We start from the raw sequence: 25966 nt of genomic DNA, 5'->3' as shown, positions 1-25966 counted from the left end.
TTGGTCTATGCAAGGATGCTATGACCACTTCACCTCCACAGGGCAGAGAAGGGGAGCTGCTACACGCAGCTGTAGTGGAACTGCTGGATGGAGAGGTGATGATGGACAGAGACTGGGCAGAGGTGGTGAGGAACACAGCCTGGCCTCAGGTATGGCTGAGATAGCCAGGGAGGCAGCTGGGATTGCAGGTGATGCTCTTGGAGCTCTTGGCATCAGGAGGAGGAGGACGGGCCAGCATGTGGACCGGAGAGAGGGAGAGAGCAAAGAGAGCGCTAGAGGCATGTTGCTAGGGGTCTGAGGAAGAGCATGATGCAGGGGGATGGCCCTAGGAGGGGTCAGTTGGCACCACAGTTGTGCCTGTTGACTCTGAGGACGGGCTGGTGACAGGACAGTTCCTGCTGCAGGGCAGTGCTGGGTCCAGCCAAGGTGAATTCTGCTTTTAATGTGAAGTTGGGTTGGGTCATCAGAACAGGAGCTGGAAAGGTATCAAGAGCTTCTGAAAGGAGAAGAGCCCTGGGGGAGGGAACCAATCTGCACTTTCTTAGGCATTTCCAAAAACCAGCTCATTTAATCCCAAGCAGTTGGGATAAGGAATTGATTTAATAGGAAATTATTAAATAAAATCAATTTAAAAAGTAGACTGGTTGAAAATCACAGTTTTTCTAAAAAATGATTTCAGGTCCTCCAGAAATAGAAAGAATCTGTTCTGTTCCAACTCATACCAAGTCCAGAACATTCCGCTCCTTGAGTCAGTAATCAAGGAAAGTCGCATGACAATGTCAGAATATTAGACCTGCCAGGTGGAGGACTGCGACCCACAGTGGCTAAGTGACAGTAGGAAAATGAACACTGGGAAAAGAAGACTCTAGGCCTGATTGAAGGGGTGGCCAAGAGCAGAAAGTGAGAAGCATGAGTTTTTAGAAAGTGTCACTGGACAGGTGCTGAGGCCTCTCAGAGAGCTGGGGCTGGCGGACAGGAGGCCTGGGGAGAGGGAAGGCAAGCTGACAGGGTCTGGTGCAGAGGAGTGGCAAGCTCCCTGACTTGGCAGATTTGCCCCCCTTTCCAGAGTGCCTCCTCTCTGCGGTGGCTTTGTCAGGGACGGAGTAAGCAGGTGGCTCACATGTGAACAAACGAGGACTTGCAGTCACCTTGTTCTCCAACACTAGACCCTCTGCTGTGCTGCCTCTGCCTGACACCGTGCGCTTACAATCCCAGAAATACGGTGGAAGTGTTGCAAGCTTTTGTCCTCTGGCCTTGTCTCCTGGCCCCCGTGGGCGCCTCCAGGCACCCACCCTCCCGAAAGTCTGGTCTAGTGTTGCAAGCTTTTGTCCTCTGGCCTTGTCTCCTGGCCCCTGTGAGGGCCTCCAGGCACCCCCCCCCCCCCCCCCCCGCAAGTCCAGGCCGGGCAGTGGCTTTCTCTTTGCTCCTCCAGTGTCGCCCTAGCGCAGCCCTGTGGCCTCTCCCTGCCCTCTGCCCTTGCCCTACACTTAGACCTTTCAGTCTAAGAAGTGGGGCTTGGCTGCGACTTCAGTCTCACAAAGTTACAGCTGGCAGGAAAGCAGCGACGGATTCCAGGCAGAGGTCTTGGAGGACCCACGCGTGCTGATAAAGGGCTGTAAGTTGAAGAGAGGGTCTTCTAAGAAACAACACTTAACACAAAACAAAACAAACAGTTTGGGAAATGGACCTCAAAGCTCGGGCTTTGGCTAACGTCAAGGTCGCACCGTCCTTCAGCAACTTCGCAAGGCGCCAGGCAACTTAGTGAGGCCTGTCTCAAAATAAATAAAAAGGGCTGGGGATGTGGCTCAGCGTTGAGGCGGCCCTGGGTTCAATCCCCAGCACAAAAACCCCCAAAACCAAACCCACAGAACAACCCCAGACTGTGTCTCCGAAAGCACGCCCAGCCTGGAGTCCAGCAGCGGAATGGAGCGGCCAGGGAAGGTGGCTTCGAGGCCCGGTCCGGACTGCTCCCTGGGCCTGCCCGGTGAGCCAGGACCGCGCGCCCCGCGCCGCGTCCAGGTCCCCACGCGATTGCCCCTCCCAGGCCCCGGGGACCCGCGCGTCTCGGCGCCCGACGCAGGCGCGCTGAGCCCCGGGCGGAGGGCGTGGCGGGGGGCGTGGCGGGGGCGTGGCGGGGCCGGCGGGGCGTTTCCGCTGCTGGGCGCTGGCCGAGAGCCTGCCGCGCCTTCCCGCTGCGCACTCGGCTCTGCCCTGCCCCGCTGCCCGCGCTCCCCGCGCTCCCCGCAGGTCCGCCAGGGTCCCGTCCGGTGAGTGGCGGGTGGTCGGAGGCTCCCCGGGGCAGCGGGCGGGCGGGCCATCCGGCGGCGCCCCGCTGACCGCGCTCTCTCTCTTCGCAGGCAGCGTCGCCCCCTCCACCTCCCGCGCCATGGCACAGGTAAGGGTCGCCCCCGACCCTGCGGCCCGGGGCTCCCAGACTGGCTGCGGGCGGGTAGTGAAGAGAGGGTCTCGCCGGGAGTCCCCGGCCCCTCTCTGCGCCCCCTGCGCCCCGCGGGGACCCTGCCGGCCGCGGCGGTGACGTGGCGGGCTTCGCGGGGCCTTCCCCACGCCGCGTCGCTGACCCTGGAGCGGGGGAGCCGGCTGGCGTCACGTGAGGCGGAGGCCTGCTCTCCCGGACTTGCTGACTTTTCCGCAAAGTTCCCGGCGTCCGGGGGCCGTGGGTGGGGGACCCTGGTGTCTGGGGCTGTGGGTGGGGGAGGTGGGTGAGTCCCAGTGTCCTGGGCTATGGGTGGGGAGTGGGTGGGGGGCCCGGATGTCCAGGAGCTGTGGGTGGGGGAGGCGGGTGAGTCCCCTTGTCTGGGGCTCTGGGTGGGGAAGGTGGGTGGGGGGCCCGGGTGTCCAGGAGCTGTGGGTGGGGAAGGCGGGTGGGTCCCCGTGTCCGGGGCTGTGGGTGGGGAAGGTGGGTGGTGGGGTGGGGAGCCTGGCTTTTACAGCAGAGCTTGGCTGGAGCTCTTTTCCAGCTGCTGCGCCCCAGAGTTTACTAAAGCGGAAACTTGGTTTACTAAAAGGAACCGATTTTTAAAACAGATCTGATTTTTTAAGTAATGATCTCCTGGAACGAGTTTTGCACTGGATTTGCTTTGGGACTGTTTCAGAAGTTGATTTCCTGATGCGGGCTTCTTCTTCTTTTTTCAATTATTAACATTTATCAAAACTGTAGAAACGAGGCAATCGTGTGATTTATATAGTAATCTTTAAAGATTGATCATGTTATAAATCTTTTGTGAATAAGATATCAATTCTTAAAAACTCCACCCCGAAACTATTTCGCACATCTTGCCAATCTAACTGGCTTGCCAGAGCCATGGTAATTTTTTTTTAAACAAGTGTTTTAAATACCCAAACAATGCTCTCTCTCATTTGTAGTTCACTTTTTATCAGACTGACTTATCAAAATTGAATAAGGTTTCATGGGCCTTTCCAAGAGAAAATGGGAGGATTAGACCAATTAGTAACTTATTAAGTTTATACAGTCCCCCATTGTGGCTTCCTCTTTTGCACTTAACTGTTATTAGAACCAGTTCTCATATTCCAACTGGAAAGTTTGCTTTTGGTTCTTCCCCACAGAAAGGATACTTTTATGTGAAGTTAGCTCTTCCCTGAGGAGGATCCTTCCTATCTTGACTGGGGGGGTGCATCAGAGAATAATTCCCTTTATCCCTGCTCACTTGGCTGATCCTCAGATCTCTTGTAAATTTCCTAGTGATGTCTGAAGCTTTCAGTCAGTTCCTTTTCATTGAATTGGCTGTAGCCAAGATCGAACAAATGAACGAACACATGTTGCAAAGGTGGACAGTAATAATTTCAAAGAATGATAATAATCAATGTGCAAATATGCAAAGCCAGAGAGAAGGTGGCTTCCATTATAAAATTACACATGTGTGATTCCTGTCACAGTACAATGCCAGGCCTGTTTATTAGACCAAACCAATTATTGGCCATAGAAGTTACAAGACATGTTAAAAAAAAGAAGATGCAATCTTGAATTTCACTGTTACTTTGTTAAGAATTACCCTTAGAAACCATGGAAGTAAAAGATTTTTTAAATTGTTTAAAATTACTGTATTTCACTGCATAACACATTTGTATTTCGTCATCCTAATCTTACACCAAAGGCAGCTGAGTAACACATGATTTTTAAGTAATATTGGCACAATTAAAAAGAAAGCTTCACATAGTGGTTGCATCCCAATTTTTTAAAAATAACTTTTAAAACATATCTTTGTTTTTATTTATTTATTATATTTATTTATTTTTATGTGGTGCTGAGGATCGAACCCAGCATCTCACATGTGGAGGCAAGCGCTCTACTACAACCCTAGGCCTACCTCTCACTTTTTACAAAAACATTTGGCATAACACCTGTGACAGATGTGTGGTGAAACATGGTAAGATGGAGATCTGCTCCTCCTGATTACCATGGGTGATGTACAGAAGGCCACATTGAATGATTGCATTTTTACTGTTTAAAATCTGCTCTGTGCCCCAGTCTTATTGCAGGTCAGCTGGAGCCTCAGGATGAGGTTTCAGTCCATTTCTATGGAAATGCCTTTGGGTAACCTGTTGGGGTGGGAACCAGAGGCTTCTACTCCTGGGACTTCCAGAGTAATGCCATCTGAAACCTGAGTCCTAGAGGTGCATGTTTCCACAGCTGAAAATGTATTGTTTAAATATTAATGTTTCTTATTTATTAAAGAGTTAAAATGTAGTTTTCTACCATACAAATTCTTCATGTTTATGAGTTATATCTTTTACTGCTAATAATTTTTTTTCTTATGTGGGTCCACCCTGCCTAGAAAAGTATGCAGAAAAATCCAGAAATCAGGAATATGTGCAGACCATAGGTAAGACTGTCTTGCTAAGAATTTAACCAGAAAGGATTGATTGACCTCTGATAGACATCTTGGAATCTATTAACGGAGCAGGTGCATTGCCAAGTCCTCCGTGTGCATTATTTAACGCCCATAATGCATCTTGGAAATGAGTATTACTGTTTCATTTCACAGAAGAAGGGATTGAGGTTGCTCAGCTGCTTTGGTGGTGTGGGACAAAGGAGGGAAGGCACAGGGAGGGCCAGCAACAGCGAATACAGTGCTCAGTGCACAGTGCTCAGTGCGGGTCAAGGAGTTTGGCCTGGAACCACAGGGAGTGTGAGCCTTGGGAATGAGGTCTCTCGACAGGAGCCGGACCAGGTGTGTGAGCTGCTGTGTAGGTAGGGGAGCTGTGAGAGAGTTGCGCCTGGGGTGTACCACAGTCAGGTTTGTGTTTAACCAGGATCGCCCTGGTGCTAATGTGGTGGTTGCATTTTGGGGGGCTGCAGAGGTGGGTAGTGGGATGGGGGTTGAGAAAGGGAAGAAGAGGGAAGACCATGCAGGAATCTGTTGTCAGGACTTTAACTAGGTGGTGGCTGGGACTTCAGATAGGAGGGTCCTTTGGGAGAAGTAGGTAAATTTGGTGCATGAATAGGGTGGTGTTTGCTGGGAAAGGGTCAGGTGAGGGTCAAGGTGACTGGTTGACCTTGATCATATATACATACATATATTCATATATATTTTTTTTGAGAAAAGAATGCATGTTTGAGGCAAAGAAGAGACTTTTAGAAATAGATGTGTTGAATTTGAGTTCCTTATGAAACATTTAGGTGGCACTGTAGTAAACAGGGTTTTTGCGACCTCTGAATCCTCCTTCATCTCTGTAGAGCCGTTTGCTTTTGCATGGTTTATATCTTCCTACAACTAGAAGGATTTGAAGCTAGCTCACTGTTGGTGTGTCCCAGGACCAGTTGTGCTCTGCACGTATGTGCTTCCTGCTGGGATGCAGAGGAGATGGGGTTGGTGTGCTCGCTCTTCTCCCCTCGCTTGTTCTCTGCTCTTCTCCCCTCGCTTGTTCTCTGGAGCGCCTTGTGACTGCACTGTCTACGGGGCTTTTTAAGTGCTGTTTGCAGGATGCCCAGCTGTGAGCTCCTGGGAGGCAGCAGCTTCCCTCACTCCAGCAGGCTCAGGGCCCCACCCTTGTTCCAGGGTGACGTTGAGGACACACAGTCTACATTCCCATTTTGCAGGTTTTGCCAAGGGAAGGCATTGTCACTGTCAGAGAGTTAAACGAAGATTTAAATCTTACTGATCTTCATTTGTTATCAACAAGCCCTTGTATACTAGTGTGTGAATAGCTTACTTTACAGTGATGCATTTTCCCCCCGACCCTAAGCTTTGAAAGAGGTCAAAAGCAGTTGGTCAGAGTGGCCGAGGCAGGAGCAGGCTTGCAGGAGCATGAGGGGCAAGGAAGTGGGGAGGAGGTCAGCTGGGTGTGCTGGGGACTGGCCTGCCTGCCCGTGGCCTCAGCTTCTTAGAGAGCAGGGCAAGGATGGGTGGGGCTCTGCTCTGGTCCTGCTGGGGCTGCCTCCCGCAGGCCTCTGGGAACGTGTTGCCCACCTGTGGGGCCCACCATCACAGGAGGCGTTGGGGCCTCTGCGGTGTCTGCAGCTGGGACATGAGCTGCTCTGGCCGGCAGGGGAGGCAGTCCTGTCTCCCACCACCTCAGCAGCCGCCTTGACCCCTGTAAGCCCGCTGCAGCTCCAGCGCTTGGTCCAGGATCTCTGGCTCCTCCTTGCAGCATGGGGGATGCCGGTGGGTGGTTAGCAGCCACTGCCCAGGACTGGGAGACAGGCTTAACGGGGGCCTCGGCTCTTCTGTACTTTCAGGGGAGCTTTATTTAGAAAGTTCCAGACAGTGAGCACTTGAGATCGTTGTTTATGTGTTACTTCCCTGGGTCAGGAAAACAGTCCTTCCCTGCTCTTGGGTTGATTTTCTTCATTTTATTTTGGCATGCCTAGGCCTTGAGGATAAAAGGACTTTTTATTTTAGAGGGGGAGAAAGGATGGGTTTGAGGCTGAGATGAACAATGGATTTGGTTCTGGCCTCTGTAGTCCAGGAGCTTGTGGTCATCCTGGTGAGGCCGTGGTGGGATGAAGGGTGGAGGGTGAGCTGAGGCTGGAGCAGGGACAGAGCTCCTTGGAGATGGAGCTGCCCCGCTGCAGGGTGGGGCTCCAGCAGAGTCCTTCAGAGCCACGTTTACAGACGGTCTTGGGCCCCAGTGGTGGGCTGCAGACAGGAGGTCCACACAAGGTCTGCCCAGTGATTCAGCCTGTGACTCACGGCTCCTTCCCACTGTGCGGGGCCTCCCTGGCTGGGGCAGTGACTCTGTGGTGTGGAATGCACAAGTGTTCCCCGATTTCTAGAAAGCTCTTAGAAAACGTGGCCGGTAGTTCGTTATTTCTTCATAGCTTGTGGCTGAGATTCTTGAGGATCTTCTTCTCTTTTCCTTTTTACCTCATTTCCTTCAGTCCTTAGGGTCAGATATATTTTATTTTTTCTTTGAGGCAAGTAACCTCTCCCTGTTCTAAACCCCCCTCTCTGAGCTGGCAGTTTCTGTGTAACCTACAAACCGCAAACCACATCAAGTTTTCTTTTGTTTAAGTGTGATTTTAAAAGCTCCTTTTTTTTTTTTTTTTTACAAACCATTGTTGCACAATGAGGCTCCACTGAGACAGAGTGTCAGTTCACTCCCTAGTGTCCTGCAGCCAGGGCTCTGTGCCGCCCAGACTCCGGCGGAACCCAGGGGCCCTTCCACCTTGCCCGTCCCTGGACACCTCGTGGAGTTGGAGCCTGCCGCTTCCTTCCTCGGGGACATGGTTCCCTGGTGACTGCACATCACCCCGGGCAGCTTCTCCTCCAGGCAGTGCAGCATTGTTGCTAGGGACCAGGAGCCACTGTCCCATGACTTGAATCAAGTCCTGGCTCTGCCTCTTGCTCACTGGTGCTCAGCTCCATGGCCAGAATCTGCCCCTGGAGTTCCCCTGCCTCGGGCCCTGCGGGTCTCCTGTCCATTTCCCCTGCCTCAGGCCCTGCGGGTCTCTTGTCCATTTCCCTGCTGCTGCATGTGGTTGGGTCTTTCTGCGTCTGTGTTCGGGTTAGCTGCCCTCCCGTCTCCATCTCGCCCAGGCCATTCCACTGTCCCTGCTGCGGGAGGAGGTCCAGCATCTGCAGGGCTGGCCAGTCTTCCTGCCAGTGGCCTTGCTGTGGCCACAGAGGAGCTTGTGTGTTGGGGCTTTTATGCCCCCTCCTCACCAGGCCCTTCCCTTGGTGGCCTCTCTGTGCACCTGACTGCTTGCTGTGGGGTGTTGAAGTCACCTTCCTCTGAGCTGCAGGCCATCTCCTTCTCCCCTCCTGAGCTTCTGTGCATCCCGAAACATAGTTGTGCCAGTCTCTGCTTTTCTGATTCTGGCTGCAAACCTACAGGCAACGTTCCAGACGTTTTTGGGGATTTTTTTCCAGTTTATTCTCTTTGGTCCTTCTGGTCACTGTTTATGTGCTCACATTACCTGCTCCAGCCTCGGTGCAGACACACTCTGCGCACTTCTCACGTCCACATCTGCCGTTTTCTGCCTGGCTTGTGGCATCGGGACTTTGCTAGTGATCAGTGTAGTACTTAGCATGTGGAAAGTGTTAAAACGGCTGTCGTCTTTAGTCTCAAAGCCCTGCCTCCCGAGTGCCACATCCAGGGGTAGCTTCCTGTGAAAGCGTGGGATGTTCAGTCCTTGACATGAGTGGTCAGAAGTCCACCTAGATTGCCTTAGCAGGGTCCTTGCCACAAAGGACTGCAGAGGAGGCCGGGGACCGGCCTGACGGAGAAGGGGGTCTAGAGGAACTGTCCATGCCGTGGCCGAGGGTCGCCTTGGTCACTTCCTTGGACCCTTGAGTGCCACCTTTCCAGGAAATGTGTTTAGGGTCCTGGATGGCCTTTGGGGCTGGGTGCTGTGAAAGCTCTTCCCTATGGAATGGCACTCTCTGTTGTCTTTTTTAATTTTTAAATTTTGTTCTAATGAGTTATACATGTCCGCAGAATGCATTTCGATTCACTGTACACAAATGGAGCACAGCTCTTCGTTTCTCTGGTTGTGCATGTCCGTTGTCATCTTTTTTAAAATTTTTTTTATATATTTATTTTTTAGTTTTAGGTGGACACTATATTTTGTTTTTATGTGGTGCTGAGGATCTGGCTTTTGAGTTTAATTGGTATCACAGTGTTGTTGGCATAAGGGAACTTTCCTCCTGTAGGTAATTGAATTTGGTGCATTCATAATAAAAACATTGTGAAGCGGACTAGGTGTTCTCCACCTTCCCTCCTTTAGCTGTTTTTCCCTGTTATAGGTGGTCCCCTAACAGAGTTTTAAGGAAATTACAAAACATGTGTTGGTAAAAAGTAAATGCCGGGAAACTCCTTGATCATCACGTCAGCTCTGTGGCTCAGTGTTAGTAAAGCCTCTGGATTTAAAGGACCTAATGATCTTGTGAACTTTTTCGGAAATATGATTATCAGAAACATGACAAATTAATGTGGATCCGGAGGTCTGAAAAAGAACGTCTTCTAACAAGTGCTTCTGGCATGTGGATCACCACATGTCTTTTCTTGCTGAGTTCTCTTAAAGTCCCTGTGAGGTGCAAGGAGCAGGGCTCAGGATGACAACATGGAGCGAGCCTTGCTCAGGACTGAGTCGGGGGCAGGCCTGTGTGCCCCTGGTGATTGGGGGGAAGCAGCCCTGGGAAGGTGCCCTTAAAGCCAGGAGGGTCGGTGGGTGTTGTGCGTGGGTGGAGCCCAGGGAAGACGGAGCCCGCCTCACAGTGAGGCTCCTGGGGCCAGGGTAGCTCAGGCAGCGAAGTGGTTCTGCCACATGCTTCAGTGGCCTGTTTCCCGCTTCAGATGGGGCGGGTCTTCCCAGGTGGTGAACCTGGGGAGAGGCTGAGCTGGGTCGGCAGCAGCGGCTGCTCTTGCTCTGCTGGTCAGCAGGACGTGGATGACAGCACTGTGCTTCTGTCTCAGGCTCTCAGAGGCACCGTGACCGCCTTCCCTGGATTCGATGACCGGGCTGATGCAGAAACTCTTCGGAAGGCCATGAAAGGCCTGGGTAAATCCCACCTCCTTTTTATTCTGGGAAATGGAAAGATTTGAAATGTGTAGAAGAAAAGCTGGATCAACAGAATCGTGCTATGGGTCCCCAACTCCAGGACTGAGCAGCCAAGGATCCAGCCTCCCCCTGCAGAGGGCAAGGCCTGGGCTGTGTGCCCGCCCCTTCAGACCCCACCTCTGTGCTGGGCCTTCCACGGGGACCTTCCCTAGCTGCAGGCTCTCTTCTGGCCATTATCAGGAGCAGCGAGTGTAGGATATGGAACGTTTTACATGTCGTCAGTGCTTCTATCTCAGGGGCTGCCTGTGTGGCTGATCCCTGGAGCTGGGGCCCCTTCTCACCAGGGCCCAGTGCTTGCTGGCCTTGCGGGGTCTTCCATGTCCTCCCAGCCCCTTTCAGACCGTCCCCTGTTAGGCGTGGTGTGTTCTCCTCTCCAGCCGGGAGGGGGGTCTGCTGCCTTTTGGAAGCCTCGTGTTTTCCCATCACTGCACTTTTGCCGTGTCCTAGAGCCTGCCCTGCTCCTGGCCCTGCCCTCTGGGGTTCCCTGGCTGCTCCGGACACAGCCGTTCTGCCTCACAGCTGCCGGGTGTCCACTCGAGGTTGCGTGTGACTTGAAGCCAGCTCTCTCTGTCCGCTGTACACCCCCACATTGTACCCTGTGAATGGCTGTTATTACAGTGACTATTTGTTGTCTAAAAATCTCCAGACAACTTTTTAAAAAGTCACAAGTATTTTTCTGCTACTTCAAAATTTACTGGGAGTGGGGAGTAATGAGTAGGATACGCAGCATTTTACATATCCTCAATATTTTGCCTAATTATTCAGAAAAATGTACAAGACATTTTACACGCTCACAGGTGAGGGAGGAAAGGGAAGTGGCTGGGGAGCTGGTCCCAGGGAGGTTGAGGGAGCCCAGCCTGGCATTAACCTTGAATCGCAGGCACTGACGAGGAGAGCATCCTGACTCTGCTGACGTCTCGGAGCAACGCGCAGCGCCAGCAGATCGCCGAGGCCTTCAAAACTCTGTTTGGCAGGGTAAGGCCCCTTCCTCCTAAGGTGGAGCCGGCGCAGCTCTGGGTTTGGAAGAGTCTGTGTGCAGCGCCTTCCCTCCGTGTCTGTGGAGGCCAACCTGCAGGCCTCCGCTCCTTCATACACAAGAACACAGAGCTAGCTTGCACTGCATCCTCCCGGGGACCTGAGCCAGTGCTGGGTTGCACAGGAGCCAGGACACAGCAGTGTGGTGCCTGTCGACCCACTGCAGGTTCAGGAAGCAGAGGTCGGCTGAGCCTGCAGGGTCAAGGACACATGTGCCAGTCTGCAAGGCAGTGGTGTGACGGTCTCCTGTGAAGGCCATCTGTCACTGACTGCTGTGTTCCTGCTCCCACCTGCCTGCCTCCCGCAGCCCATCCTCCAGTGCTGGGGCTGTTGGTGCCACGATGTGGCCTCTGCTTTCCCTCAGCGCGTCCTGCTGGGCCACGCTACCACCCTTGCCTGGCCTGGGCCTCTAGTGCAGTGTGGGCCGCTTTCCTGGTGATCTTAATAAGTGGACTTTTAACTAGTAGAGCTAAGCACTCTTATTTGATTGACGTTGTAAAGTAAAGGTTTTTAGACTTGGTGCAGAACACATGAGTGCACACTTCAGTCTGTTATTCTGGAAATCCACGTTTGTCATTTCACTGTGACACAAAAGAGAAAGTATCCCGTCCCTTCCCCCTTTTTCTGGTGCCAGGCAGGGACACAGGCCGTGTCCGGGGTGGACAGGTGGTCAGCCCTGCGCTGCATCCCCACCTTGAGAAGTGTTCTGGGCACTGTATCCAGGTCCCTGCTGCTGCTGCTGCCAGGGGACATGCCCCCGCACTCGCCCTGCAGCAGGACTCTCAGTCCTCAGGAGCATCAGTTTGCCGTAGCCTGCCGTGTAGCAGACTATCATCAGATACCGAGAGGAAAAGGGTGATAGGCTACATTCTGTCCTTTTAAAAAACACATTGATGATATTTTGGGGGTAATTTTTATAAAGATATCTGTGTTTCTCAATACCATTTTTAAAATGAAATACTTGAAATGAAGAAACTCATCTCCTAGAAGCAGATTGGTGCATAGGTGCCTCGCTCCAGGGCTGAGGCCTGCTGTTTGGCATGGGAGGCCGTGGGTTTGCTAGCTCACCGCCTTCTACTTGAAGGCAGCAACCTACGGCATCACTAGGCAGAGGCCACAGGTCACCTTTAACAAGACTCGCCTTAAAGCTCTCCCTGTCTGCTGTGCGTTAGGACCTCCTGGATGACCTGAAATCAGAACTGACTGGAAAATTTGAGAAGCTGATCGTGGCTCTGATGAAGCCTTCGCGGCTGTACGACGCCTACGAGCTGAAGCACGCTCTGAAGGTGAGAGGCTGCGGAGCCGGCCGGCCTACGCCTGTCTGTCTGTCTGTCCCTGACTGACTTCAGGGTGGGCTTCATGTAAGAGGCAGCTCTGGGAGGTGCTGAGAAGAGAAGTGGGGGCAGAATGACAAGGTGACCTTCGTCTGTTTGCATTCCTAAGCTCACCAGAACTGGCTTTTGCAAATTTAAATTTTTACATTTTACTTCTATGCCTGTCTTCTAATTTTGAGGTGTTTTAAAATGATGGTGGATGAAATATTTTAACTCTTTAAACAAAAAATTGCTTGATTAGGGAATAACGAAGTAGTTGGTGAACTGGCTGTGACTCAGGTGTGCAGAAACTGCGTGTGCATCCCTTGGCTGGGCTCTGGCCTGGGGCCTGGCGTGGCCGCCTGGGGACTCTGTGTAGACCCTGAGGCAGGAAGGAGTTCAGTTACAATTGATCTTGAGTGGGAGACTGAGCTTTAGTCTCAAGAAGGTAACTCGGCCCAGGACTTGTGACTTTCAGCGTGGGAGGTGGAGATTTATTCAGTCGGTAGCTGGTTTATTCTGATTCTCTTCATTTCTGTAAGGTTTTTTTGGTATGAACAGAGTCGTGGGTTATTGAGGAAGGGGCTTTCACACACCACCCCAGATGGTCAGCAGCAGCTGAAATTTTCCAGAGGATGAACTGAGGCTTTTTGGACTTGCTTTTGATAAAGAAACAAAAATAAAAAGAACATAATTCTGCCTTTTAAAAACTTAAGTTCAGCCAATCGTTGCATGTATCTCTAATTTAGTGGCATAAATATGACTTTAAAAGCAGAAAAAGGAAAATCAAGTAATACTATTTTTTAAAAATACAGAGAGCAACTTCCAATTTCTTTCCATGGATGCAGTTCCTAAACCTGAAGGGCACTGTTTAGGTCACTGTCACTCAGCTTCCTGTGGCCGTGACAGGCAGCTGAGAGGGTGGTTGGGCCCCTGGTTTTAGAGGCTCCAGTGCTAGATCTGTGTTGAGGCAGCATTTCCTGGTGGGAGCTGTGGGCAGTGAAGCCGCTCACCCGGAGGCCAGCGGGCAGAGAGGGGCTGGCACACCCAACCCCCAGGGCGTGCTCCATGACCTAGGTTCCTCCTGGAGGCTGGGGGGGGGGGCTTCTCTGGGAGCAGAGCCTTCAGCACAGGGCCTCTGGGGGACGTTCCTGCCCCGCAGCAGCAGTGCCCTGGGTGCGAGCTGGCTTTGGCTGCACGAGAAGCGGAACTTGGGAGCAGGAGCTTATTTTTGAGGTGCAGATGAAGTACCTGTTATCTTCCACATGCAATTATGTGTTCTCTGTCAGTTCCATTAAAATGTTTTACCTTAAACTAGAATTAGCTGATCAAATTATAAGTTGCAAATTTACATTATCTTTTATGTGTATGTATGCACATGTTTACAGACCGGTGTACCTTGCTCTACACTAGACAAACAGAATAAAAGATAAAATAAATAATAAGATTATCTTTGGAGAGAAAATTAACTTGAAATTTCATATTTCTGTAACTAGTGTATACAGAGAAGCCCACATCGTGTTGGGCGATATTTGTGCACAATGTGCGTAACATCTATTCTGGCAAAATAACTTCCTTTTTATTCTTACTGCTGACATGTTTTCTCTATTAAAAATAAATCTCCAAACAGGGAGCCGGGACAAACGAGAAAGTCCTGACAGAAATCATTGCTTCCAGGACACCTGAAGAACTCAGAGCCATAAAGCAAGTGTATGAAGAAGGTGAGTGTTTGGATTGACGTCTTGCCCATCTCCACTGTCCCCTCTCCATCCTGTCCCTCAGATGCCACAGGCCAGTGGCTCATAGCTGTTGAGTGAGTAGAGGGGGACCTGCCACTCAGCTGCCTTTCTTCTTCAGTTAAAACCTTCACCTGTTTTAGTGGCTCATGAAAAGCTGCTTGTGGCTTGCATAGGATTCTAATACAGGAATTCTACGGGTGTCTTTCTCTCCTGTTAACTTTAGGGTGTCTGTGAATAGTTTTCTTCCTTCAAATGCATTCAGTTCTGTGTTAGTGTAGGTGGAGTTATCTCAAAGACCTTTCGGGAACCTGGGAAAAGATACCTACCCCCTTTCCAGATCAGGGTTAGTAACAATGTCTGAGTAAACGTATTTTGTTTAGCTAATGGCAATGCTGGCACACAATACTCTGCATTTGAGTTTTTTTGGAGCATCCTTCACTTTTTGGGAGAAAGTCTGTGTTCCTATCTAGAGCATCTGGAAGGGGAATCTAGCAAAGGGAAGTCAGGGCAGAGTTGTGTTCCTTCAGGGCAGACCTCCTTCCTGACCAGGCGGTCAGCATGCACGGCACAGTTCCCAGGCTCCTGCCCTGAGCTCGGGAGGTGCAGCGCCTCTGGGTCAGCTTGGGTCCTAGAGGTGTCTCTGTTCACCAGGTCAGTGGTGTGAAATGTGGGGCAGCAGAACAGTCTCCTTTCCAAAGCGCAGGGTCTCCTGCTTCTCCTACAGTGAGAGGAGAGGTGGTGAGGCCGAGGTGGTGAGCATCAGCCGCTGCTCTACCTGACAGCGTGCAGCCTGAGGCCTGGTGGCGTGGCCTAGTGCCACTGTGAGAGTTAAAGGATAGCCCCTTTCCAACTGAGGCCACCTGAGAGGTCGTTGGCATTGGATGTTGGGGAGGCTTCATGTACAGATGAGATGCTCAGAGTTTCAAGGCCGGCCGGCCTGACAGCTGCTGAGGAATGATTCAAGAAAGCAGGGTGTGTGTGCACAGGGACTTCATTCAGCCTTCTATGGGGAAGCCCCCTGCAGCGCACAGATGAACCTGGAGAAGGAGCCAGGCGCAGGAAGACAGCGTGGTGTGAGCGCATGCGTGGAACACGCAGGGCCGGGCGGGGCGGGCCGCGAGGGTGATGGGCAGCGATGGCCAAGGGCACTGCATCTCATTAGGATGAGAAGTTCTTAGATCCGAGGTGCGGGGGGCGACTGTGCAATGGAGCCCTGTCGAGGACTTGACGTTGTCTAAGAGAGAAAGCTGTGTGGTGGCCAGCGTCCGGCCGTGTGCATACCAGAACGTCACACCTTAGATATTCAGACCCTCCACGGTACAGTTTCTGTTTGTCCCGTCTCTCCGTAGAGCCGGGCACTGGGCTTGGAGTAGGTAACAGGCATTTTTGGAGCAGGGCCACTGTCCTCAGAGGTGTGGACACTGGAAAGAGGGGTGCAGTTGAGAGAGCATGCCATCGTGGAGGGGCCCGTGTCCCTAGCGGGTCGGGCCAGGTTGGGGTTTGCGTGGCGGGTGGTGGATCCGGGCTTGGTGCAGAGCCATGTGTGGTTCTGAGTGGACTGCACAGCAGTCAGTGCCACAGCCGATGAGGAAGGGATTGACCCCAGCTGCGTGTCCCAAGGTGAGCTGGGGTTTGGGACCTAACAGCCACACAGTTATGGGAAGTCCAGGGTGTCACTCAGCATGAGGTCTTGGGTAGGGCTGATGGTTGGTTACTTGTGGGTGCTTCCATAGAGGAAGGAGTCAGAGGTTCCCGCCAAGATTCTGCTTGGATCCCTGGTTGAAGTAAATGTGATTTTTGGGTCTTTTAAAGGTGCCTGCTTTCAAGTAATGATTACATATTTTCACCCCTTAGAGTGACGCCTCTTTCCTTCTTCTTTGGCTGTCTCAGTGCGTTGTAGCTCTGTGCAGGTGTTTGTGGACTTGGGAACGCCCGCGAGTGTCCTTTTGAGTCCTCGCTGCTTCCTCCCCTTTCCTTTTGGGAGCAGCTGTTTGAGAGTGAAGGGGCTTGTGGACTCCGTAGACCTGCCTCTCCCTTTCCCTGACCTTGGAGGCAGGAGCGGGCATGCCTCAGAATGCCATCGCTGTCTCTCACTTAACTTTATTAGCTGCAGAGAGAAACATATTTTATTGGTGGGGGTAGAATATGGCCATGCCCAGAGCAGGGCCACTCAGAGGGTGAAAGACATGGGAAACCCGTCACATGGGACATTGGGAAGAAGCAGGAGAAGTTGACTCTTATGGTCAAAGTATTTAAGGGGCTCTCCAGAGCCCTTCTGGATGGCTGAGTCGGGACCCAGGCCTGCATCACGGCTTGGGGAGACTGTGGTCATGCCTCCCAGCCACTCAGCGTTTGCCTTCCGTCTCCAGCACTGAGAGACCGGACAGAGAGAATTTGTTAATCAATACAGTGTTTCTTATTTTTTATCTCTTTCCTCTGATGAATGGGGCAGGGTCTCTTTCTACTTGAAAGCAGCTGTGAGTAAGTGTGGAATGGTTCTGTTGCAGAGTACGGCTCAAGCCTGGAAGACGACGTGGTGGCGGACACCTCGGGGTACTACCAGAGGATGTTGGTGGTTCTCCTTCAGGTATTGGGTGGAGACCAACTCTAGCTTGACGTGAAAAGTCTGAAGTTGGCAGGCACGGTGGCACACCTGCAATCCCCACAACGTGGGAGCCCGAGGCAGGAGAATCACAAGTTCAAGGCTAGCCTCTGCGGCTTGGCGAGACCCTGTCTCAAAGATAAAAAGCAAAAGAACTGTGGATGTAGCTTGGTGGTAGCACGCCCTTGGATTCAATGCCTAGTACTTTGGGGGTAGGGGAGAGAGTCTGAAGGTGGAATGGCCTGATTATCCAGGGAAGCCACTTGAAATTCTTTTGATGCTCTCTGTGCTGGTTGGTCCTGCTGGTGGGTGTGTGCAGCCTGTGCTTGTTTACCTTTCAGAACACACAGCCTCAACTCTGAGCGGCTGCCTCAGCCTTTGGCTGCAGAGAGCAGTCTGTGTCCTCCGCTTTCACAGGAGGGTAGGAGGGTCAGGTTGGATTTGGACAGTTCTGTGTGATAGGTTGTAGGATTGAGGTGACCCTGAAAAGCCATTTATTCCTAAGAGAAAGAGCTCTATGTGCATAACCACCAAGTGGGACATTTTTCCTTTGGAGTGATTCAGTAATGGGACGTCCTGTCTTGTAGGCGAACAGAGACCCTGATGCTGGAATCGACGAAGCTCAAGTTGAACAAGACGCTCAGGTGAGTGAGGCCGGCTGTGTGGCGACTTTGCCCCCATCTGTGCATGGAAGGAATACGTGGTCAGGGAGCGTCACCAGGTGTGTTGTGAGGTCTCTAGAGACAGTCCAGTTCAGGTGTCCATGACAGGTCACAAGACACACCTCGGTAGAGTTCTCTCATTCTGGTCTGGCTAATAAAATATTTTATCCAAACATGAAGTGAAATAGTACAGTGAGTTCCACCTAGACATATCATTCCTTTTTTTGTTGTTATGAAACATTCAAAAAACAAAGAATTTTGCAAAAAAACAACGGCAACCACCCAGTGTCATTGACCCCACTGGTAACGGGGCAGTAGATCTCTTAGGAAGGGGTAAGAAGGAAGGATCCGGTCTGAAGGTGTGTGATGTTCTGTCTGTCCCATGAGTGGTGGCGGGTTACCTAGCATCTGCGGTGCTCCTGCCTGCCCCTCTGTTTTGTTTTTCTGTGGCGCTGGGGCCGCACACTTGCTAGACAAGCACTCTGCTGAGCTCCACCCCAAGACCCCTTGTTTATTGAGACAGGGCCCCGCCCAGGTGCCCAGCTGGCCTGGAACTTGCAGCCCTCTGGCCTTGGGCTCCTGTGGCTGGGCCGCAGATGTCACTGCCGCGCCTGGCCGGTACTTGTCTTCTGTCAGCCAAGTGTTAGTGGCTCCCAAATGTACATTTGCAGACTCTCAGACCCTGTGTGGTCTCCGTGTGGTTTACGAGGGGTCCAGGTGCAGGAGCTGTGTGTCAGGAAGTCTGCACCTGGAGCCGAGGCCTGGGGCTTGGGAAGGAGGGGCTGCTTGGGTTCCCGAGTCGCCTAGCGTCCCCCTGCCCCTCCCGTGGCAGTCTTGGTCCTCAGGGAAGCGGGCAGCGCCGTGGGCCCTCTCCGGGGGCTGGCACAGTGGCCCGCTGGCCTGTGGCCTGACGTGCTGGTGGAGTGAGGAGAACACCCTGTTCTCTTGGGCAGCTGGTGTCGGGGTGTGAGTGCTGCCCTCTCTGCCTGGCTGCGCGTTGACCCTCACCCACCCGCCTTGCCAGACGCAGGCCTGCTTCCTGTTCCTGAGTAAGCTCTGAGGACCCTCCTGGGTCCGCTGTCCCCAGGTAGAGCCCGTTCCTAATGTGGACGTTTCGCGCCCCTGCCCCGGCTCTCCCGGAGCTCTCCCTGCGCCTCGCCCTGCTTCTCCTGGTGAGCTCTCAGCACGGGCACTTTGCAGGTAGCCCCAAGTCACCTCCAGGGGTCAGGTGGCCCTCACGGGAAGGCCCACAGCACCGCAGGCCTTCTGCCACTGCACTGCCCCTCACACTGAAGCCGCCCCCCTGCCCTTCAGGGGCCGCAGAGATGTGGGTTCAGCACACCCCAGCTCGCAGCACTCAGTGGGCACTCATCAAGGAAGTGAGCAGTGCGTGAGCCATCCACGTAGCCGGGGCGGTTCCTGCAGTGGGTGAGGACAGGCCCTGGCCCCACTCAAGAGCAGGGCAGCCCAGCTGGCCGTGTGGCTCTGCACAGCAGTCCAGTGTTCCCAGCCGGACCCCTCCTCGTCTCCTCCGCCATCTGCAGGGCTGAGCCACCGTCCAGCTGAGCTCCGAGTCCCACTCCCCTCGGGGGCTTTGTTCAGGGCTGAGGCGACCTTCTTGCTTTCCCAGCGTTAATTCCTTTGTGGGTGGGTGTGGGGGGCGGGCTGAGTCTCCTGTTCCTGCTCCAGGAGTGGGCGCTCTGGAAGGTTTCCAGTGGTGGCCTGAGAAGCAGGCCCAGGTCTTCTCAGATGGCTGCAGGAGACCCGCTGAGCCAGCCGTGGGTGGGCCTCCCGAGAACAGCTACGTTGTGGGGCTCCCAGGGGAGCAGGGGTCTCCCTCTGCCAGCCCGGTAACTCGGTGGCCAAGAGAAAGCACGGTGGCTGCCTGTTGAACAGCCTAGCCCAAGTCAGACCGGAGCAGACCCTGGATCCTCCAGATCCTGCAGCTCCTGCTTAGGGTTTCCCATCTGTAAGTGGATGGACTGCAGTGAGATGATCAAAAATTTCCTTCCCCAAAATTGGAAGTCGCAGAAGGCATTCTGGGCAGACCCAGTCTTGTCTGGTGCTGTGCTTTGTCACCTTGACCACCTGTCAGTCCTGGCGAGCCCCCGTGGCGCTCCAAACCCCCGAGGCCGAGTTGAGAGTTGGAGACGGGAGGAATGTCTGCAGGAAGCTGCACAGTGGGTCGGGCCCGGGGGTCGCAGAGGGCCTTCCTGATGGAGGCGGGAATGCTTGCAGGCGCTGTTTCAGGCCGGAGAGCTCAAGTGGGGCACCGACGAGGAGAAGTTCATCACCATCTTCGGAACACGGAGCGTGTCGCACTTGAGAAGGGGTGAGTGAAGGAGCTGGGTGGCGGACACGCGGCCCTGTGGCCTGGCCCTGGCCTCTGAGGCACCCCGTGCCACCTGGGCAGGTCTGCTGACTCCCTTTACCGCTGCTGTGACTTAGAGAACCAGGAGCTTAAGCCCCCGTCTCCCGAGGGTGGTGAGGGTCGGGCTCTGGGCCTCCGCCAGTCACAGGCCACGAGTGGCGGCTCACTGGGCGTTTCCTCCAGGTGGATCCGAGACCCCCCTCTGGGTGGTCCCCGGGACTATGCTCTCAGCTGAGAAGGTGTTCAGGAGCAGGTGACGGAGCCCACATGGTGGCTCTGAGGCGGGCTTGGCAGGACCTGGGGTCGTCCTGGATTCCTGCTCCACTGTCCTCGGTGTCTTGGTTTCCTTCTCATGCCATCTGCCCCGTCGTCACGAGACAGTTGCTGTAGACTAACCATTTCACAGCGAGAAGGAAAGAGAGGGGTAAACCAGTCATCTCCGTCACTTTTCGTAAGGAAGAGGACGACATCTGAGAGTCCCCACAGCAGACTCCCCTTGAGGTCCCCCTGGTCCGGACTGGCAGGGGGCTGGGAGGTCAGTGGGCAGAGAGCGCCGTGAACTGTCGCTGCTGGCTCGGCACCTGAGCCCGAGCACAGGCTCCCTGCGAGACGAGGCGCTGGGTAGGAGAAGAGCCGCGCAGCGGGAGCTCTGACTGCCGAGGGTCCTGCTGTGTGAGTCAGCGCTCGTTCCCTTTCCCTAGTGTTTGACAAGTACATGACCATATCGGGCTTCCAGATCGAGGAGACCATCGACCGGGAGACTTCTGGGCACCTGGAGCAGCTGCTGCTGGCCGTCGGTAGGTGACCTCACAGTGTGGTGTCCATGGCGGGAGCAGCCAGCGGTTCTGCTCGCTTGAGGCTGGATCTGAAGGTGTGGGGCATGGTTTATGGAAAGAGGAGCCTGGCACGGCACCGGGAGGGCAGAGTCCTGGCTCCCTCTCGTGGTGACGCTGGCCTGCTGGCCTGCTGGCCGGTGCTCCGGGATCCAGAGGAGATTGTTAGGAGTTGTTTGAAGCCACCTGGGGACCTCACTGTTCCCTGGGCACCTGGAGGGCTGGGGACGCCGTCTCAGAGGCTGGTACCTGTGGCATTTTAGAGTTCTCTCAATACAGTGCTCACGGCCCCGAGGCAGACCGCGGCATCACCATCTGTTAGAAGAGAGACCCAGGATGTCACAGAGGATGTGGTTTTCATATTAAAAGTTTGGAGTTTTATTTCAACCACATGTTCAGAACAGTCAGGGAAATTGAGGTGCAGACTTTGTGCAGTTGACTGTGGTATCACGTCCCTCCAGGCCAGGGGGGCCCAGCTTGGGAGTGGTTCCCAGGGTCCTGGTTCCACTCAGGTCTGCAGAGAGCCTGTGTCTGCCGCTGGTGCCGAGCCTCAGGGTTGAGGGCAGGCCGTCCTGCTCTCGAGAAGAGGTGGCCTGCATGAGCACTGAGTTTCCTCTGAATGTCCAGTTCATGAGAACTTGGACGGCTCCTTCACTGTTAGAGCCCACGTACAATTTTCACTTATGGCTACTAGTGGCTATCTTTCAGAGGCATTGGGAAAGGGAGAGTTCACAAAACTCACAGTTGAAGGACGGTCACTGTTGACCATTTCCAGAGTTTCCAGGTCTCCAGAGCCACAGTGGACTCTGGGCCGAGCGGCTCCCTAGTCAGCCGTGGTGTGTTCCTAGAACCGGGTAACTCGCACGCTGCCGGTGTGCTAGGCAGGTACAGGAAGAGAGGGCAAGGCTCCGAAGAGGGGAGAAGTAGCCCTGCGCTGTTCGCCCGAGTGTCTTGGGAAGGACACGTCTGAGCAGTTTGTGTAGTCTTGGTGATGAAGGTTCTGGCGTGGCAGCGACCCGGGCTGCTCTGTCTAGCAGTGCTCAGGGGGGCGTGGAGAGCCGGCCCGTTCCCGTGCCGTTGCCGTGTCTCTGAAGGCCTGTGGGGGAGGGAGGAGGGCCCGGCTGTGCTGGTCCGTGCTGCTCTGGGAGCACAGTGTGTGCCTGGGCAGTGGGACTCGGCATCAGCCTTTGCAGTCCAGGAGCACCTGACGTCACTTGGCTTGTTTTCCAGTGAAGTCGATTCGAAGCATACCTGCCTACCTTGCAGAGACCCTCTACTACGCCATGAAGGTGAGTGGATGCTGCGTCTTCCGACCGTGGCCGCCCTCTTCCTTCCCTCTTCCTTATCGTCCTCCAGCTCTGATTGATTATGTCTCAGACGACAGGTGTCAGGAGTTTTCCCCTAAAACACGGAGCCCAGTTCTACCAAACTGTTGACTTTGTCCACGTGCCCAGCTCGGGCTCAGAGTGCTTTCGCTCTTTTTATTTTTCAAAGGGAGCCGGGACAGATGACCACACCCTCATCAGAGTCGTGGTGTCCAGGAGTGAGATCGATCTGTTCAACATTCGGAAGGAGTTCCGGAAGAATTTTGCCACCTCACTGTATTCCATGATCAAGGTACTAGAACTGCTCTTTGGATCCGGTTTCAGGTCCGGGACAGACCAGCACGTCGTGTGCCAGACAGGCAGGATAGGGGCTGCAGCTCAGAATCCCGTGGCAGGCCAGAGCTGGGAGCCGGGAGCTCCGCCGTGTTCCCCGTGTGGGGTGGTCCCAGGGGCTAGCTGGGAGTAGGGTGCCCTCACAGACTGCTGTGACCTCAGAGCGTGATTTGGTGGTGGTGACAGGTGACTGAGCAAGTTCAGCCCAGAGAGAACCAGCCCGAGTGCGCCTGGGTGAGCCAGCAGCCCGGGTTTACACGTCCTTCTGTTGAAAGAAAGGCGCTGGGTGTCCTCTAGTGAGATTCCTCCCGTTTCGGCTCCCTGGCCGCTTCCCTCTTGGGGACAGCAGAATTTCAGAAAGCTTTGGCCGTGCCAGGAGCCTGGGAGCTTGCCCAGGCTCTGCAGGCCGACCGTTGATACTGTTGGTACTCACACTCGGCTGCCTTGGTGTTGGGCCCTCCAGCCAGCCAGAGGGCTGCAGACCAGGCTCCTCTGGAAGCTTGGCGTCAGTGTAGTTGGGCAAGGTTCCCTGTTCCCTGTGTTGCTAGAGAGAGGAACATGTTCTTGTCTTTGGGCGTCAGGTCAGAAAGTCCAACAGGGTTAGAGGGTAGGAAACTCTGCCAACATTCCCCATGTGCGAGTCACGCAGGGAGGTCGCCCTGAGCAGTCACAGGAATAAAGCTGCTGCCAGATGCTCCCTGGCACCCTTTCCCGGGCTTCCTCTGAGTTGGGGTGGTTAACGGGGTCGTTGGGGTTTCAGGGCGACACTTCTGGGGACTATAAGAAGGCCCTGCTGCTGCTCTGTGGAGGGGAAGACGACTGACCACCTCCGCCTGCTTCAGCCTGGCCAGCCGACCCGTGCCCAGCGCCCGCCCTGACCCTGCGGTTGGAGTCCCTGGCCAGATGCACAGGAGGCATGTGGGGCTTCCGGCTGGTCCTCCCTTGTCTCTCTGCAGTGCCTGCGAGTCTCCGGGGTCCTTCCCTGAGTCGCTGGATCTTCCTCTAGAGGCCACATTGCTTTGAGCCATTTTATAGCTTCCTTTATACTCAGTTGATAACCAGATTACCTTCATCAGAACCTTGGCCTTGGCCTGGTGAACCCTAGAAGCATTGCTAATCCAGTACATGTGCTAAGTCACACCTGCAGAGCCTGGTGGTTGTATTCCAAAGATAACGGCAAATAAAGATGTCCTTCCTGAGTCGTGTGGTGTGTTTAGAGAGCTCGTGAGTCGGTTGGACAAAGACGTCCTTTTCCAGGCTGAGAACCCGACTTGCCATTGGCTGGCAGTGGATCCAGCGTGGGGCCCGTGTGCCATGGGTCTCCCTGGGCCTTAGTTTGAGGGCTCTGTGCCACTTGCCCAGGAGAAAGGCTGATTGAAAAACCTGACGTAAAAACACAGGGCCTGGCTCTCCCCTCTCTCCATGACCTGGTTTTCCCTGTTACCTAGTACCCCCTCTGAGATCAAAATAAACAGCATGTTTCAGAAAGGAGTTTAGTCTCCCGCTGTTCACCTTCCAGCTTCCTGCATGCAACTGGAGCTGGTGACATTTTTCTTTTTGACTTCAGCCCTTATGGATTGTTTCTTAAAGCAAAGTGATTCCATTAAGGAGGCGTTTTTAAATAAAACCCACAGTCGTCAGTCTCCCTCTAAAGCTGGAAAGTGTAACGGTGTTCTCCTCCCTCCTTCAGGGCTCCAGGAGAGCCAGGAGGACGAGCAGGTATGTGAAGGACCCGTGGGTCGCTGGGTTTGCCCCCCAGCCCTGGGAGGGTCTGATACGGAGCTGTACTGTGGCCCTTCCCTCGTGTGAAAGATGGTGTGTTCAAGAGTCTTTTTTTTTTTTTGGTCCTGGGGATTGAACTCAGGGGCACTCACTGAGCCACTCCTCAGCCCTGTTTTATATTTTATTTAGAGACAGGGTCTCACTGAGTCGCTTAGCAATCTTGCTTTTGCTGAGGCTGGCTTTGAACCCATGATCCTCCTGCCTCAGCCTCCCGAGCTGCTAGGATTACAGGTGTGTACACTGAGCTTGAGAGGTCTTTTAAAAAATTTTATTTAATAGCTCCACGGCTTTAAATAGAGGCGTCGGACAGTGTGTCAGGCTTTAACGAACGTCCATACCAGCTCTGCTTACCACTTGTGAGCCTCTGCCTGGCTCCTCCGTGGACTGGCTGGGAAGCCGCTGCTGGGACTAGACTAGATCCTGACTTTCCCGTGACAGAGGCTTTTTAGTGCAACAGTGCAGCAAGGGCACACTCTCCTTTCACACGAGGCAATGGACCGGGAGGCCGGAGTTAGCCATGCAGAGCTGGTGGCACCAGCAGTGGTGAAGCAGCAGGTCCAGAGGTGGACACCAGGCCTGGGTTTGCTGGGTAAGGAAGGAGTTCTGTTTTAAAATAAAAGGTGTGAAGACATTGGCAGCCATTGAGAAAAAGAAAGTTAGGTCCGTGACTGGTGTACAGAGGGGGTCCTCTCAAAACGCACCAGACTTCAAACCGAGGCTGGACAGGGAGGCACAGGAGGATTTCTTCACAGTGATGCCTTTAGTCTCTCCGGAAGCTGACAGGTGTCAGGGAGTGGACGGCTTACAATCATGAAGCAGCGGAAGCAGGACCGCCAGGGCGGCCTCACTCGGGCTGGAGCCGACCACACCTGCCTGGTGACGCGGAGCTTGGGGCAGATGCCCGGGAGAGGAGCCGTGGTAGGCAGGAGTGCTCGCCTGGTCCTGCCCCGGGCTGCTCCTGGTCAGGTGCATCCTGGACAAGGCTGGGCACACCCGCAAAGCCAGGCTGGCCTGAGGGGTCACTGGGGTTGGAGGGGGCTCGGTGTGGCAGCCTCGTCTGCCGCAATAACCCCGACATGAGGGGCCTTCACTCCTTCACCCAGGTCAGAGGAGAGGTGGGTATTGACTGTCTAGAATGCAGACATGTCTGCATGATCAAACGCACGGCAGAGAAGGAAGGATGGGGAAGATGGAGGGGCGGCCAGAGGCACATGAGCATGGGGAGACATGGAGCTCACGCCTCAGAGCTGTTCTTACTACACAGACGCCTCCAGAGTAGAAAACAACAGTATCATAGTTTAAAAAGAGAAACAGAACTCAACAAAAAGTGCACAAGGGCTGTGAACAGATGGACGATGCTGGAACTTGAGGTACAGGGAGACAGACTGAAATCCCAGAGGCTCCTCTCTTCACCCATCGGATTGTCAGAAGCCCAGAAGCCGGGCAGCAAGCTGCTGTTGGCAGGAACTGGACACGGCAGTGAGAGGCCCCTGCCCAGCCCCTGGGGAGCGCAGTCGGGCGACATTACCAGACGCACAAATGTGCCGACTCTGACTCGCAGAGGGCACCTGCGTTTATCCTACCAGGGCTGCACATCTAGGACAGGGCACATGCCCAAGGTGATGACTGTGACAGAGTGAAAGTGACCTAGGTGTGACCTTGGTGTCTGGGAGAGGGCGGGTCACATCACCTACAGTACACGCACGTGGTGGCACAGTGCTACCGCATGCGGCTTCTCCCCTGTGTGGTGGAAGGGCCTCCAAGACAGTCACCCCCAGTGACAAAAGCCAGGTGCACAGCAGTGTCCTTGGGTCCCTTACCTGGGTGTGACAGCTGGAGGCCAGGGGCAGTTGGAAATTCCATGAGGACACGCAGAGATGCTGGGCCTTAATGGCAGTAGTTGGCTATGGGTCAGGCCATCGACCCAGT

The 25966-nt window shown here is 54.0% G+C and overlaps 1 protein-coding gene across 4 annotated transcripts; it reads left to right on the top strand.

The window, feature by feature from the left end:
* Positions 1-2150: 2150 nt before the first annotated feature.
* Positions 2151-23454, top strand: Anxa5 (annexin A5). 4 transcript variants are annotated; one of them, XM_026411753.2, is made up of 14 exons: positions 2151-2267; positions 2358-2395; positions 4815-4862; positions 9898-9982; positions 10923-11017; positions 12250-12363; positions 14021-14111; positions 16637-16716; positions 17319-17375; positions 19632-19725; positions 20466-20561; positions 21828-21886; positions 22092-22214; positions 23016-23454. In XM_026411753.2, the coding sequence occupies exons 4-14, from the start codon at positions 9970-9972 to the stop codon at positions 23076-23078; spliced, it is 885 nt and encodes a 294-aa protein (XP_026267538.1). In that variant the 5' UTR covers positions 2151-2267; positions 2358-2395; positions 4815-4862; positions 9898-9969; the 3' UTR covers positions 23079-23454. The 4 variants fall into 4 exon arrangements, with proteins under 4 accessions (XP_026267538.1, XP_026267536.1, XP_026267537.1 ...); XM_077803158.1 differs by having other exon boundaries at positions 2166-2247; XM_026411751.2 differs by lacking the exon at positions 4815-4862.
* The last annotated feature ends 2512 nt before the right edge of the window (positions 23455-25966 follow it).

Source organism: Urocitellus parryii, chromosome 10 (genome assembly GCF_045843805.1).
Source record: "Urocitellus parryii isolate mUroPar1 chromosome 10, mUroPar1.hap1, whole genome shotgun sequence".
NCBI classification, from domain to species: domain Eukaryota; kingdom Metazoa; phylum Chordata; class Mammalia; order Rodentia; family Sciuridae; genus Urocitellus; species Urocitellus parryii.
The sequence above is the reverse complement of the archived record's forward strand: the minus strand, read 5'-3'. Positions and strand labels throughout refer to the sequence as shown.

Coding starts and splice junctions, on each gene's coding strand:
- Anxa5 (XM_026411751.2), top strand. Junction 9,983..10,922: donor GAAGGCCATGAAAGGCCTGG/GTAAATCCCACC, acceptor CTTGAATCGCAG/GCACTGACGAGGAGAGCATC. Junction 14,112..16,636: donor AAAGCAAGTGTATGAAGAAG/GTGAGTGTTTGG, acceptor GTTCTGTTGCAG/AGTACGGCTCAAGCCTGGAA.